At 38.9% G+C, this 16,232-nt stretch overlaps 1 protein-coding gene across 1 annotated transcript in view; it reads left to right on the top strand.

Annotated features, from left to right (window-relative positions):
- The window catches only part of LOC136289536 (anoctamin-4), a 65,721-nt gene extending 49,856 nt beyond the window's left edge, over positions 1-15,865 (top strand). The window contains exons 16-21 of the mRNA XM_066183461.1: positions 995-1,137; positions 2,202-2,354; positions 3,615-3,762; positions 6,171-6,290; positions 9,156-9,261; positions 12,161-15,865. Coding sequence (XP_066039558.1) covers positions 995-1,137; positions 2,202-2,354; positions 3,615-3,762; positions 6,171-6,290; positions 9,156-9,261; positions 12,161-12,352 — 862 coding nt within the window. The 3' untranslated portion in view covers positions 12,353-15,865. The remainder of the gene's footprint in view (positions 1-994; positions 1,138-2,201; positions 2,355-3,614; positions 3,763-6,170; positions 6,291-9,155; positions 9,262-12,160) is intronic.
- Positions 15,866-16,232: the final 367 nt, after the last annotated feature.

Below are 16,232 nucleotides of genomic sequence, written 5' to 3' on the forward strand. Positions count from 1 at the left end.
AAAATAATCTCTAAGATTCAAAAAAACAAGCAGCAGTCCAAACCCTTATCCAAATCCAATGACTATTTGCCATCACTTTGCACCATTCACAGACCAGACCAGGCCCCTGTGAGGGCAAGAAGTGAAGCGTTGACAGGAAAAGGATTTAATTATTTGGGTGATCTATAATGTTTTTTCATACTGAGACAAAGTGGCCAACCACAATTTCAGAGAAAATCTCACTAACCTCTATACAAACTCTTAACCAGCGTCCTTTGTTGGCCAAACCAGTGCAACTCCCTGAAAAGGTGCTTATTTCAGATGTGAGAATTCATTTCACTTTTGGCTCACTGCCTTTCACAATGGTCTTACCCACGCATTTCTTTGGGAACAGTATCTTCCCCTTTATGTCCAGCACAGGTCCCCCATTTCTTGAAATGGAGGTAGCTCAGATGTCAACCATCCATCTCTCAGCCACCATGTATTGTCTGTCATTCAGACGCTTCTTTCTGCCTCTTTCTCCTCTGAATGTTTGGCTGCAGACACGATTCAGGGTTGCCTTTTCCCTTCCAGGACTGCCTAGAGACTGTTACCCTGTGCACTGTAGAGCCATGCAGAAATGCCAGGTCACACAGAGAGGAAAGAATCAAGCAGCATTAGCACTCCTATTTACTGAGCTCAGCTATCTCTACACATCATTGCATTCTGCCATATAAAAATGCCCTGAAGTTATTTGCTATTCTGTGCAGAGAAGAAGTAAATAAATAATGAAAATATGTCAAAAACCTTTTATCATTTTAACAAATCTAGGCTGGGATTACATCTCATCAGCTGTATCTGTTTTCATACTTACTATGCTGGTCATCAGCCACATGTGTTACTAATGCTCTATTTTCCTGTACATTGGGAAATTAATTTTGCAAGATATGTTGTGCCCACTTAACCTCTTCCAATTTTTTCAGAAATAGCCATTAATATTCTTTACTTTGTTTCTTTAATTTAATTTAAAATGTAGGCTAATTCAAAACTGGTGGACCAGGAGAAAACTACGGCAAGAGTATGGCACACAGGGAAAAACAAGTTTCCCACAGTGGGAAAAGGACTATAATCTGCAGCCTATGAATGCTTATGGACTCTTTGATGAATACCTAGAAATGAGTATGGCTCTAACCTTCATTCTCTCTCTTTCACTAGATTTTAATGTTGTTGCTTTTTTGTTGATGTGGGCTGGTGAATTCTTTTAATTATCACTATATGAAGCAAAGGAGACTGCAAAAAGGTTTTCATTCTCACAGGTCAGGTGAGGAATGGGAGTAAGTTTTTAAGAACCAAACCAATGTAGTTAAGCACACTGCTGATGGTTTGCTAACCTCCCAACTATGAAACACTTCCCATTCTGGTTTGTTTTTCCAAACCAGAGCCCAGGTTTTATCTGCATATATTTCTGAAGAACTTTCCTGTTATTTCCTAAAGAAAGTTGCCTTGTGCTTTCACTTTGAAGTAAATGGTAGAGACCTGCATGCTTGTTTATGTTTAAAATCGTCCCTCATTTACTGCTTCATATTTACAAACTTATTTACATATTTACCAACTTATTGCCAAGAGACACTTTCTCTGTCCTGTGGAGAGAGGAGAATAAGTACTCAAACAAAAAAAAAAAAAAAACCCACAAAAAAAACCTCCCAAAAAAACCCTAAAAAAATATGAACTTTTGCCATATGTGACTGAACTGCACATGTCATGGTTTGGTTTTTTTTTCCCTCCTTCACAAAATTCTTTTCAAATTAATGGAAAATCTGATAATCTGAAAACCTGACTCTGGAAACTTAAACAGAATTTCAAACTTCTTCTCATGTGAACTATTAAAAGAAATGTATTCATCCCTAATCTTTGCAAATACTGAGAGATCCTAGTTGATGCTGGAGTAAAAATGTCCCTTTCTAAAAGCACAGTTTGTCTGCCTCTGAACTTCACCCCAAATTACAAAATTTAGATGGTGCTGTCCATTCCAGGGTCAGATGTGCATTTGCTCTTTTCATTCTCTCTTCTAACTTTTATCAAGGACTTGCTGTACAGCTGCCACTAGACTATTATATAGTATGACATAATAAGAAGTGTCTTTATACTTTGTACATACTGCTTATTTGCATACACTGGTATCTTAGACCTTGGTATTAGATCCTAAAAATTATACTGTGATATTTCCGGTTTTTTTTCCCCAGTTCTTCAGTTTGGGTTCACGACCATTTTTGTGGCAGCTTTTCCACTGGCACCACTTCTGGCCTTACTAAACAATATTATAGAAATTCGGCTTGATGCTTACAAATTTGTTACTCAGTGGAGAAGACCTTTAGCTTCAAGAGCCAAAGATATAGGTGAGCTCTTTGTATGGTGTTTTTTATATATATGTGTTATTTGTCAAAGCTTTGACCACTTCAAGTAAGAGCAAATTAAGGTATTTTCTGTCATCTTCCCAATTAATAATACATGCCTTGGTTGTTCAAAAACACTTCAAGTTTCTGATGTCAATCCACTTATACAATTAATAGTCTATATTGGAAAATGTCTTTTAATGATTTTCTGGGGAATTAACAGCCAGGGTGTAAAGTGATCAGTTCTCTGCAGGTGCTTTGTTGTTGCAGACACTCTGTGCAAACAAACACATGCTGCTGTTTAATTTGAATATAATAACCAGACAGATCAGATGAAACATGAAAGTCAAGTTAAAGTGGCCATCATCCCACAAGGGACCTGCATGTTTTACATTTACCTGGCCAGAACCAAGCTCCCCTGTGACGCAGGGGCTGTGCCCACCAGGTCCCTGGTGGCTCAGACAGGGTGGGTCTGGATCCCAGCAGACAACTTGCTCTCAATGAGTCACACCTGCATTGCCAAACACAGGGTCCACATAGCTCTGAGGTAATCCAGCCACACACTATTGCAAAGGATCTCTGAACTTATTTTGACTACATATCTCTTCTGTCCTTGCAGTATGCAAAAGCAGAACACCTTTGGGAAGAACTCTAAAACAAAGTCATTCTGCCCAACGCTGAATCCGTGGTGTTTTCAGAGGGGTAAATAGGGAACCTCACTAACCAACCGCATTGCCAAAATCCATAGCCCACACCAAGAAATTGCAGAAGCTCAGGCTTTGTGCTCTTAGAACATTCTGCCATGTGCCTAAAGTCTTGTCTGATTAAAGCTTTGAATGCAAACAGTGTGAATCTGTGGGTTTTGGCACAAGCCTGGACAACAGCCAGTACATGGCATATACTGCAGACATAATTTCTAAAAAAACCCAGTTATATAATGTAATTACAGAAGCACTGAAAAATAGATTTTTTTTCATGTTGATTCAGATGTAATTTCTCAAAATAAGTTGCATTCAGCAAAGTTTTCAGGGGCACTTTGATGCCTCATAAAATCAGTGGGTGTGTCTAACCTTCCTTTGGTGTGATTCACAGTGATGAGGTCTCACTGTTCAATAAGAAAATTTAATTTTACTCAGTGACTCTCGGATAAAAACTACATAAAAACACCTTGTGCAGCAGGGAAATCTACTTCAGATCATGCAGTATTTCAGGCACTTTGGTTCTTGTTTTTCCTGGAGTAAATATACTGTTCTTGTTGAACAGGCATCTGGTATGGGATCCTGGAAGGCATTGGAATTCTTTCTGTTATCACAAATGCATTTGTTATAGCAGTGACATCGGATTTCATCCCTCGTCTTGTTTATGCTTACAAATACGGACCTTGTGCTGGCCAAGGAGAAGCAGGACAAAAGTAAGGCTTTTTGGGGATGGAGGGAAACAGATGTGCACGAAAATAACTTACTACTTGAATAGATGCAGTAGTACTGTCTGTGTATGTTCTGATTCCATTAAACCAAATGTATTGTTTGTTTTTAGGTAACAGATACCAGCCATAGGTACTGATGCTCTGCATATTTACAGAATGGGTTGCTGAGTGACTGTGAGACATGACATGAATTCAAGGCAAACATGGCAGAGCTATTTCAGAGATTTAGTGTGTGTGATAGGATGCTGCCCAAGCTGTACTTCCCAGCTGGTAGTACATGGATATAATCCTCTTTTTTTCCTGAAGCAATGCTGATACTAGTCAGTAAAGAATTTGTTGAGCATTTTAAATGTGCAGTAGGATTTTTTCCTGATGTAATATTCAGCATGTATTACTCAAAAAAGTAGTGTCTAGCAAGAGGAAGCAATTTGCAACTAACACATCAAGATATTCTTAGAGAAAAAAGTAATTTGTTTTTCTTCTAAAACTAGAGTTCTTAGATTATATCTTCCAGGAGACATTTGTGATCTGAATCCCTGCTGCCTAAGTAGATTTTCTTACAGTGTTGCTAAACACTGAGATTGTATTAGCATGTTCACACTACCAGGAACTATGAGATGGTTGCTGCATGGCCACTTGTGAAATCTCAGCTATTGGGCTCCGGGAAGGTCACTGGATCCAGCCAAACACAGACACAGTTTGCAACTGGTCTAGCAGTGCCATTAGCAAGGAAACCTGCTGTTCAAAGAGACGCAGGCTAAACAGTAGACAGAGACAGAGAGCTTGTATTCTGCTATTGGACACACGGCAGATTGATTTTTTTACTCCCTGCTGCAGAAAGTGAGTTCATCTGTTGCTGCTTTTTGACATCTGTTGACCGTCAATACATTTAATCATACTGACGGAAGAAGGGCGTCTGGTGTGCAGCTCCTGATTAGCAGATCTGAAACTTGCTGTCCTGCAAGGAGTTGAGCATTTTAGCTGGGGCTAGGGAAGATGTTCTGTTTACTTTCATGAAGAGTTAAAGTCCCTCCGGAGGTAAAGTGGTCTGGTGCCAGTTGTTCCTGAGCATGTGCTTCTGCTCGTGCCATTATAAAAATCTACAGGATATTGTGGCACTGTAAACAACTCTCATTGCTAAGGAAACCACAAGGAAGGATTTTCTCATTACCTCTGTGCATGGAAAAACAACACCTTCAGAAATATTTCTCTTAAGACTCAAATATGACTCAGTAACTTTGAAACTAGTGCTGCATATGGGAAGTAATTTGGCTCACAGTTTGGCTCATCTTCTTTTCACAAACCTCTAGTAAAATGTTTTCACACTTCTGTTGCTTTTTGGACCAAATTTCTAGATGAAACCACCAGGTTTGAAGGAGCTAACCTAACCGGTATTAAAATTATTTATGTCAGCATTCTGAATAATGTTATTGGTAAGTACTGTTACAAAGGCAGGAAGGTATTCAAAAATCCACAGGAATAGTGAGTTTTCTCAAATTAAGGTGTGAAGACCATCTGTTATTGAATAGCTTAAAAGAGAGAGGTACTCTTTTCTTTCAAAAAACATCTGTAGGTATTAGATCCATATGACACACAATGATACTAGAAAAATCCTGGAAATAAATTAAGTTCCAAATCTAATCAGTATGGAGACAAAGCCAGATGGTGTTTGACTACAATTTCTCAAAGACTGTAAAGTCCATATTTAGAAAAACCAAAATCCCCCAGCCCTTACTGTGCATTATACTCTGCACCAAGCTGAGTAGTGTGCCTACCTGTGTTTGGGCAGTGCTGCATGAACAGCACAACACATTTTGGCCAGATCTCCTCAGCTTTACTAACACCAAACTTGAACCTTCTATTGACACCCACAGCCCTTCAACAGGAGACATAACTTCTCCTACTCAGTGTTCTCTAAATTTTGCCTGGCCCTCACAGTGCTCAGTCACCCTAGGATCTTCTAGAATGGAGTTCCTCTGATTAACTGGACAGTTTCTAAAAAGCTATTTTAAGTGTATTATCTTTCCATCTGATTTAGTCTCCCTCTGTGCTAGTACCATGAGTGTAACTGTAGGAATATTTTGATTGTCTTCCTAAAACTCCTCATTATTTTCTCTGCCCCTGTTGTGTCACCATTTGGGTGACTTTTCAAAAGTAACCAGTCCCAATCTTCATCATCCCTTCACCCACAGAAATATACCATTGCTTCACTTTTATTGTTCATTTGACCTACTTTAGCATTTCTTTTGTATTGCCTCAGTATCCCTTTCAAATATTAATAAGCATCAAAATTGTATTTTGGATTTTATGAAACCCAAAGAAGAGGCTCCTGGGTACAACAGTTAATGGAAAAACTTTGCTGTGTCCTGCTGACAGCATTTTGTCCCCTCTAGGTGTATGGTTGGCTACGTTAATGCCAGTTTATCAGTATTTCTGGTGTCTGACTTTGAAAATCGTTCAGAGCCAACATCAAATGGAAGTGAATTCTCTGGTTCACCATTAAAATATTGTAGGTAAGTTTCTGGTCAACATACTGCTCTGCTTTAGGACATTGAAATGGAGAAGCATCATAATAAATCTGGAGCTGAAGCTAATTTTTAGAAGTTAAAAACGGAAAGTTTTAACTGTGCTGTTCAGGGTCATGTTCTTCTCGCTACTACTTGGCTGTTACCTGCATGATTCCTTCCTCAGATAAAAGAGAAGCTGAAAAGTTGGTATCTGGAGGGTGTTCCTAATGCAGGATTTTTATGGTGTCATAGCTTGACTCAGACACAATCATCATGGATAAATATGGTATCAAAAGGCTGGTAAAGGTGCCTGATTACTTAGGTGCCAGTGAGAACCAATTGTGAAGAGATTATATCACAGGAAGTGATAGCACAGGGAAGTCAAGGTTGCACAGGAGCAGCCACACAGGTATTTCACAGGCCTGACAGACATAAACAGGCTCTGCCATAAGCTATCTTTATGAAACCTCAAATCCAGCATTTCCGAATTGTTGAATTGTTCATATGTCGTTGCTTAGTGGTGTATTTATTAGCAATAATCATGTACTTGTGGTTTGAATCAAAAGAAGACGAGCAGTTAATTATCTGTATGCCTTTGTCCTTAACAACAGATTGGAGAAATTGCAGTCTGAGAAAAGACTGTAAGGGCACATTTGCACCTGAGTAATTTTAATGGCCAAAAACCTCAAAAATCTACATAAAGGTCTTAAGTGGTGTCCCAACCAAAAATACCTAACAGATACAGCTACCATTTTTTAGTTGCAATAATACATTACAAGCATGAGACCTGAAAGTCCTTTAGCAGATATGCTTAGTCTCAGTATTTTTCACTGTGAAGAATTAAAATACCCTTTATGAGTGCCAAAAGAACAAAAGATACTCTGTGATACCAGAAAGGTCTATGATACTTGCAATATTGTGATGTTTTTATGAAAAGAAAGGATTTTGAGTGGTATAGCATAATAAATAGGGGAGGGGTGGCATTAATACTTTCATTTAACTAAGTGATATTTAAGACTGTTGCAACTTATTTGGCAGAAAGAGTATTCCTGTGCTGAATTCACTTGTGGAGCAGAACCACAGTGAGAATATTCCATTCCACACTGTTTGCTATAGCATTACTTGACCTTTTTTTTTTCTTTTTGGCATTCTGACCATTCTCTTCTCCCTCTTTAATTCCTTTCTTCGCCAACTTCTAGCATGAAGTTGCTGCTCCTTAAATCTGATGATGGAAATCTCACCAAAAAAAAAAAAGTCTCCTCAACATCCCCTAAACAGAACACTATTAAAATTGGTGTGATAAATCTCCAAAAGATATATCTGTTCCTTTGGGAGACACTGAATTGTTATGTATATCTACCCTTGACAGAAAATGAACATCTTTCTTTAGCTGAGTTTATCAGCTTCTTACCCACCCGCATTCTGCTAAAACATCAGTCATTTTAATTGCACTTCAAGGCAGATATTGATAGGAAGGTAAGGAAATACTTATTCTACTGTGTAACAGTGTAGGCATTTTTCCAGGAAGGCAGTTTGTCTGAAAAAAAAATCCCAGTTAACTTCTGGTTGCCTGGAACATAGATGGTGCTGTGTTATTCTGGTTGTTTATAAAAGGTTTCCCCATTTTTTCACATGTAACAATGGGTCTCTAGTGAGATATATTCCACTGGGACTTGGTCCAGGGATTTCTCTTTCTGGGATGCTTAGGATATTTTAAAACATCCTAAACTATGAAGTCAGAATGCTACTTGCACAAGGAAAGATCATCCCCATTTTAAGAACTTATTCTAGAAATACTGCAGTTTCTGAGAGATTTGATGCTGACAATGTCAAGACAGTTTATTTCAGTTTGTATGGCACCCTCTGCGATCTAAGATGATGAAGGTTCATGGAGAAATACAGATTATCCTAGAGATTAAACAACTGTTTATTTCTTTTATTCATCTGTATTTTCATTAGTTTCCTAAAACTAACTTAGTGATCAACCTGTATTATTTACTATGGTACTTTCAATATTTGTTTACAGTGGGTTTTCTCTCCCATCTAGGAAACAGATTAAGAAGAAAATAATTTTTACACTACTTCTAAATAAGGTTTTTGCAGTACTATTTTAGAATTAACAAACTGCTAGTAAAAATGGACTCCAGAATGTGTGACTTAAACAGATTCATGTTTTGTAAATACAATCTTGAAGTATTCCTGGATCCAACTTTCCCAACAGATATCTCCAGTTAAATTTTGGAGACCTAAAGTCTTCCAAGAAACACTCAGTGAGATAAGACACTAGATCATTTTCTCACATGGTCCTCACCTTGTTGATACACCAAGAGGTGCAGTGCTGGCTCTGCTGAAGTCAGAATGAGTCATGTTTTACACCAGGGATGGCAAACAAATTGATCAAGGGCCAGGTGGAGTCCATGGAGCATTTTTGTATGGATTTTGGGAGAACTATCAGGCTGATAAAGCTGGGGACATTTATAGGTTTAAAATGTCCTTGAAGTGGGAATAAAGTGTCCCTTAAAAGAGTAGAGCAGCCCACCCTTCTCCAAGATCTGAGGAGATGCCTGAAAGGCACATGTCATGCTGCCAAGGGAGATGCTGTAGGGTCAAAGCACCTATCATCCTGTGTATTTGCTTCAGGGGTTGTCTTCAGATAGACACTGGTTTGGGCCCTTTGTACCGAATTTCCATTAGCACTCCTGGAGTGTTACCTACTTACTGCAAGCACTATTAGGGTAACCTGTACAGTTTGAACTGAGCTCATTTTTGGAGCAGAAAATGCAATGATCAAGAGAAGGTGAGTTTTGGTTTTGCCTTTGCCTGGGCAGCGGCGCAGAGCTTGCTAACCACCACACTGTGCTTGTCTTTCAGGTACAGGGACTACCGAGACCCTCCTCACTCCCCAGTGCCCTACGGTTACACGCTGCAGTTCTGGCATGTCTTAGCTGCACGCTTGGCTTTCATTATTGTATTTGAGGTCAGTGACCATTCAAGTGGCAGAACAAAGCCAAAAAGAGAACAAATTTCCTTTTGAAGCTTTGCATTGGGCTGATTTGTGATGGCAACTCTTGACATGTTTTTGTCTTAGTTTCTTCTGCTTACATTGTGCTTCGTATTCTCAGCTTTGTTTTCTGAACAGTCACAGGCATGTAGGTGCTCACAGAAAAGGGAATATAACACTGAGAACTATAGCAGTGAGTTGCAAAGAGGGGGAAATAAATGAAGCTTTTATTTACTTTTTGAGTATCTAGGTTGGGAAGCCTTATGCTGACTGTTGTGTGAGAATAGGGGTGAAGGAACATGAGAAGAAAATATTTAATCTGAGCAACTGAAAAACAATGATAGTAAAGTTACAGTATTTACACATCTAGCTTTTTTTTTTTTAATGCCCTTCATTCCCCCAGAATGATTGGCATCAAAAAGATGATGACAATGAACAGGATTCAATATCTTTATCTATGTTCATAATATTAGTATTTTCTGTCAGTATTTCAGATATCTTTAAGGCAAACCAAAGGAGATAATACCAACTTCACGTGAGTGGTATTCCCATGCTGATTTTGAAAAAGGGAACCAGAATAGTAGAAAAATAGGATGACATGATTTACCAAAAAAGAAAATGCAGCTCTGAAGGCCGAATTTCAAGTGCCTGAATATCCCCATCATAATCCAGGAGCTGGATATCTCTCCAGCACAAGAAGTTTGAAATGCCTTTTACACTATGAAGAAGCAAAAGAAAGAACACACGATTTTAGAAAACTCTTTACTCAATCCTCTGCTCTGAAATCATAGCAATAGGGCATTCAACACAGATATGGAAGCTGTAGTCACCATACTGGCATATGGCATATTGTTCATGAGCACATATTGCATTCCAGCCCACAGGACCGTGTAAATTCTGATCTGAGCTTTCAATGTTATCAATTGGATAACATAACAGAAGCATTTGTGTTAGAGCAAAGGCGGAGATGAATTTTGTTGGTTATTATTCCTATCCTTTGGGCTCAGCAGAAGCCCAAAGACTTCAACAAGTTCCCCATGATTGTAATTTTCAGACTTCCCAGGTAGGAATATGGCACTGCAGGTTGGCCTCTCTTATTCCTTTATATTGGGTAGCTTGTTAGCAGTTGGTTCCCAAGGAGATAATTTCTTCAATCGTCTCTTCCATGCTCAAGGAAACATTAGGGGAGGGAAGGAAGGAAGGAAGGAAGGAAGGAAGGAAGGAAGGAAGGAAGGAAGGAAGGAAGGAAGGAAGGAAGGAAGGAAGGAAGGAAGGAAGGAAGGAAGGAAGGAAGGAAGGAAGGAAGGAAGGAAGGAAGGAAGGAAGGAAGCCTGCCTGCTGGGCTTAATCTCTTCTAGTTTCATGAGCAGTCAGTATTGAAAGTCAGGGTATGCAGCTCCAAAAAGGACTACAAGAATGGTCCTTGCAGGTCACTGTAAGAATTTTAAAGACTAAAAGAGTCTGGCCTGGCAGCACTGTGTAGGCACAAAGAGGAGTGAGGCAAGAAAAATGAGCCCTGTTCAAGTCTCAGTGTCCAGCCAAATTTGTGACCAACCGTGGAATAACTTTTTGTGTCTGCCTGTTACTGGCAATCTGATTTGACTTTGCTTGATCCCAACCAAAGCCATAGGCTGGCTCATATCTGCCTCTCTCAACATGAGCCACTCTGTTTATTGACACTGCAAGCTGTTTCCGTAACTATATCTGTGAAATCAAAAAGGTAATTGCAGCAGAAACCATGACTTTTTTTTGTAAACACTAATGGGTGTATTGTGATTGCCACAGCGCTTACAATAAAGATTGCACTAAGAGATAGGGGATTCAAGGTAGGTTTGTTCATACATTAAGTAACTGCCTAGGCTCAGATCCCTTTTTGGCATTCTGAGTGTTGTTTGTTTTGGATAACTTAACCTCCTTTGAAAACAAAAGAAAGTATTTCCTATCACTGCAGGAGGAATTATTTGTCCAGGCTAAACTGATGGAAGAGGCTTTTTTTCTCTTTTTAGATCTGGTAAAAAACCCCCCAACAATTAGATTATTGTGAGTTTATTTATCATGAGGGTAGAATACATGGGAGGACATTTTACATTCTCTTTTCAGTGGCTTTCAAAAGAAGGGTTCTCCTTGGAGAAGAAGAAATGCCTTTATTTCTCCAGTCTAGACTGTATGTCCTTTCTGAGATGGAGGATTTTTCTGTTTATCTGTTCCTCCTCTCAAGAGAAGTGAGTAAGTCTCCAAGCAGCATTTTTGATCACACAGAAAAGGACACTCAAGCAATTCTCGGGCATCAAACTAAGGCTTTGCTGTGTCATGCCTAAAATAGGAGGGACAAAGGAGCAGTCAACTTGTATTTAGTTGTGATATTTACTTAACAGGAATATGTCTTTGGATAAGAGATACAGTGTAAGAAAAAATGTTTAGATTTTGTTTTGTATAGATACAATATTACTTTTGTATAGATACATTACTTCGAATTTTGATTTAAATGTGTATGGCGACAGATAAGTGTTACATCAATTGAGCCTCCTCTTCCTGCAGAGCAGGAACTAATACCAGTATTAATACCCGGCTCTGTCCAAACCTTAAATCATGACCTCCGGGCTTTGAACACACAGGTCATAGAACAGTTTTGAGGCCTTATTAGAACCCACCTGCTCATCATTTCTGCTGTGACCCATACATACTCCACTGATTTTGGTTGGAGTTTTTGTGGGGAAATAAACTTCATGTTTGTTTCCTTAAAATTTAGTAATGAATTTAGTTTAAGCACAGCATCTGTCTGCAAATTGGAAAGAGAAGATTTTCAGAAGATATGAAAAGTACTTCTTTTCTTCCTGAGGGTTTAAATTTTTCATTCCTTTCTTTGTGTTCACAGCACCTTGTATTTTGCATAAAGCATCTGATCTCCTACTTAATTCCAGATCTTCCAAAAGATCTGAGAGATCGAATGAGGAGAGAAAAGTACCTGATTCAGGAAATGATGTATGAAGCTGAACTAGAACGTCTGCAAAAAGAGCGGAAGGAAAGAAAAAAGAATGGAAAATCTTATCACAATGAGTGGCCATGACAGGATGAGAAAGAATCTGCTTGAAAGAAAAGAACTCTTGTTTATAAAAATTCCTGGTTTTCTACAGCAGAAAGTGCACCAAAAGGAATAGTCAGTAATGTTGTGTGCACTTAGCACATGTGTGCCCCTGTTCAGTAGGGTGGGTTTTGTCATAAGCCTTTTGAAATTAAAGATATTTCTAAGGCTTAGTCTTCTCCAAAGCTGATGTCAACATGAACACATCAGACCAATACTAAGTCTCTGCACTCTTGCCAGGAAGCTACCAGGCCCTGACTAATACGAGGCCCTGAACTTCAAAGCAGTTACTCAACTTACAGTGCTTTACAGAACTTGGTGATCCTACGGCTCATTCTCATGAAGTTGCTACTTCATAAGCAGTGACTGCGCCTTGGCAACGTGGCAGTGTTTGTCTGCGTGTGTGGCCACCACCTGCAGCACGTGCATGGCAGCATTGCTCTCTCCCACTGTGGACCCAACTGCATTAGTTTGCATTTGCCACCAGTTAAGATCACGTAGGTGGACCATTTCCATTACTCAACAATACTGAAGTATTATCTAGAAGGAGATGCACGATCATGAGTGTGATCAACTGGTCTAACAATGCTGAAAAATGTAGGCATCAGAAGTACAGACAGATAGCCAAGCATCTAAATGTGGCCAGAGGTATCTAGCTGTAGGGTCATTTATTTGGAAATGACACTGTGAAAAGTTGGTAATCTATGTTAAAGTTTTGAACAGTGCCTTTTCAGCTATAGAAGTGTCTGGTGTCTGAAGGAATCAAATCAGGTTAGGGCATCTTGCCCAGAACTGCCCACGTATTTGTGTTGCCAGATCACATTGAGGCCTAGTCAGGAATTAGGGTGTACTTACATCTGTAACAGATGTCAGACAGTGTCTTAAAGACCTATCTGCCTAAGTAAAACAAAACAGAAAAAAGACAGATGAACAAGGTCAGCAGAATAAAACATAATCATCCAGAATATCTACACTTGTAGCACTTTCTGTTTTCATCATTCCATTATCTATGAAGGGGTGGAGGGAAAAAACAAAAACAACAGACTAGTATGAAACAGCCTGGAATCCTTAAAGCAAAACAATTTGACACAGGGTGCAAATTAGACTTGGGCAAAGTAAGCCACTGTCAATATCCTTTAGCAAATTCCTTAGTATTGAGAAATGAAAAATTTCTGATTTAAAAATGAAAAAATTCCAGATTATTAACCCAAAAGAGTGGACTTGTAGCTTTGAAGACATCATAAGTGTTGAATGGAGCAACATGAATCAAAATACTGAGTGTTGTGAAAGCTCTTCAATCAGTTGTTTCTAAAAGTTATTCTGGAAGTAATTTGATGAAAGAAGTAGAATTTGCCCTTCTGAGTAGACCACACAATGCAAGCTCCTATTGATGGATACCTCAAGCTCCACATGACAATAGGACCATTTGCACCAAGAGAAATATCACCAAATTAGATCTATTAACTTTTTTCCACTGCAAAGGAGAACTGTGCTATTTGCATGATAGGGGGAAGCTTTAATGAAAGGTAATATGACTTGAGGAAGAAGAAGGATGAAAGAAAATGTGAGCACCCTCCTCTCTGTAGCCATCATCCTACCTGAAGAGGAAAAATAACATAGCAGCTCCCTTTTATCAGCTGCTCCTGGCCCAAGCCTGAAAGTCCTATGAAACAACATAAACACTGAAGGAATTTCAGGATTAGTGTTGGCTCAGTGCCAAACTGAGTGGGAAGCACAGGTAGTGGTTGTGGGGTAAATTCCTGACTCATGCAGTAGTGAACTTGTTCATCTTTGCCTCTGCTTACAGAAGCTGTGGACACATCCCACAGGACAGTGGGGAAATAGCAGTATTTCTGTCTCTGTGAATAGGGGGTGGGGATCAGGCAATGTTGACCTCCAGTACACACATGCCAGATGGGTTAGTATTTCCCATCCACTACCCACAGTTGCAGCCTGGGGATTCTGGGGCAGGATTGCTGTGCAAAATCATATTCAGACCAAATTCTCATGAATAATTGGATTATTTTGGATACCCTCTGTTTAATGTCTAAACCAACAGATGACCAGAGCTTAGAAACTGTTTGCTAAATAGTAAAGTGAGACATGAGCCATGCATAAAATCAGTGTCACCCATACAAGCAAAACGGACCTTTGCAAATCCCTGCAGTAAGATGGAGCTTTGTCAATTTAAATCTCAGCAATTTCTGAGAACTGAACTGAAACACAGTAGAATAGAAACTGACTTCCACTCCAGAGAAACCACTGCAATAAAATGTGCCAAAACAAATAATGCACAGCAGAAATGCAACAAATGATAATTGATTTTGAGAGTAGTTTTCAAGATAGCTACATTATGATGAATTTTCTTGACAACACATTGCTTGAAGTTGTGTCCTGCTCTGCTCTACATGAGACCGTAGGTTGGCTGCTTGCCAAGCTTGTGCTGAGTATGATGCTGCAACGGGCTCTGACCTCCCCGGCAGACCCTGAGAACATCTCTGTCACTTCAGTTTGACCAGTCAACCTGTTGAGATTTCTCTGCTGCTGGTCTGATGAAAAGATTTCCCTGGAGTCCTTCAGAGCTACATAGCAGAATACTCAGGAAAGATGCCCCCTTTTTATTTATTAGAAAAATAAAATACAAATAATAGTAAAACAATGATAATTATAAATGGAATTTTAATAGTGTCTAGAGAACTAATTTATGCCATTCTCTTCCTGATCTGATGATGGGTTTTGTTTAAATCTCCATGTGACAGTCCTGTATGTTGTTTACTTATTCCAGCTCCACAAAAGCACTACCTTCAAGGGAATGAGAAAAAAAATGCAACCTCAATGCATGGCACAGACATTTTACATAGCAAGCAGGACAGCACACATCAGAGGATTTACTGTGAAATCATCTTGCAGTCAGCATAGGATTATTCTCCATAGGCCATTCTTGACAGCAGCATGTACTTCATGAGCAGTTACATGCCGGTTTTTAAAACCAAGGGAGAAAATGTATATTGGGACTGTTTTTCAACCCGTTTGCTAAGTTTTTTGCATTTTGTCCCATGCTGGTTTTACAGATCTTAGAATAAAAAATGTAAATTAACAACCTGGATATTCTGACAAAAGGAAAATCTAGGAATAGAACATCATCTACATTCAAGCTACCAAATACTACGACAGAAACCATGTTTACAAATCAGTTCTTTTTTATTTTAAATCTTTCTGAGGGGAGTTACATTATTGACCATATATATTATATATATATATATATATATAAAGTATACAGAGAGATTGTTTATTTGTAAATAGAAAAATTATATGGAGAAGAATGTCAAGTTTTCACACTTAAAAACAATCATCAACATAAAGCCATGTTTAATGCTTGTATAATGTGATGCAATAAACTTTAAAAATAAATTATGCATATGAAATATTTACCCCTTGTCATTCATGAGTTTCTGTTTACCTTATTTGTTCAGCAAGCAAACTGACCAGTCAGATACAAGTAAAGTTTAAATGCAGACCAAAAAGAGACCAAAGTTATCACTATTTTCTCTCTGTGGTTCTTTTGTGTATTCACATAGTCAAATATTGTTACTGTTGTGGTTTTAGGGTTGAGGTTTTTTAATGTTTTTACTTAAACAGGTTCCTAATTGTTTTGTCTCATGACCCTGCTAGATGATGCATGTAATTTAGACACTGTGGAGTGCTCCCACTCCTGTGAAATGAATCCCACATTCCTTTACTGAGTGAGCTTTTAGCTGGGAGAGATGAAGGATCAGGGTGCAGTAGTGTGGTGGAGACTCCAAGAGTTATCGTGCTTTTACACAGACAAGGAAGGCCCTGGCATAGAGTTCAGCTAGCGGAGGAG

This window comes from Chamaea fasciata, unplaced genomic scaffold, assembly GCF_029207755.1.
Source record: "Chamaea fasciata isolate MVZ Bird 193981 ecotype frontalis unplaced genomic scaffold, bChaFas1.0.hap1 SCAF_5, whole genome shotgun sequence".
NCBI lineage: Eukaryota > Metazoa > Chordata > Aves > Passeriformes > Sylviidae > Chamaea > Chamaea fasciata.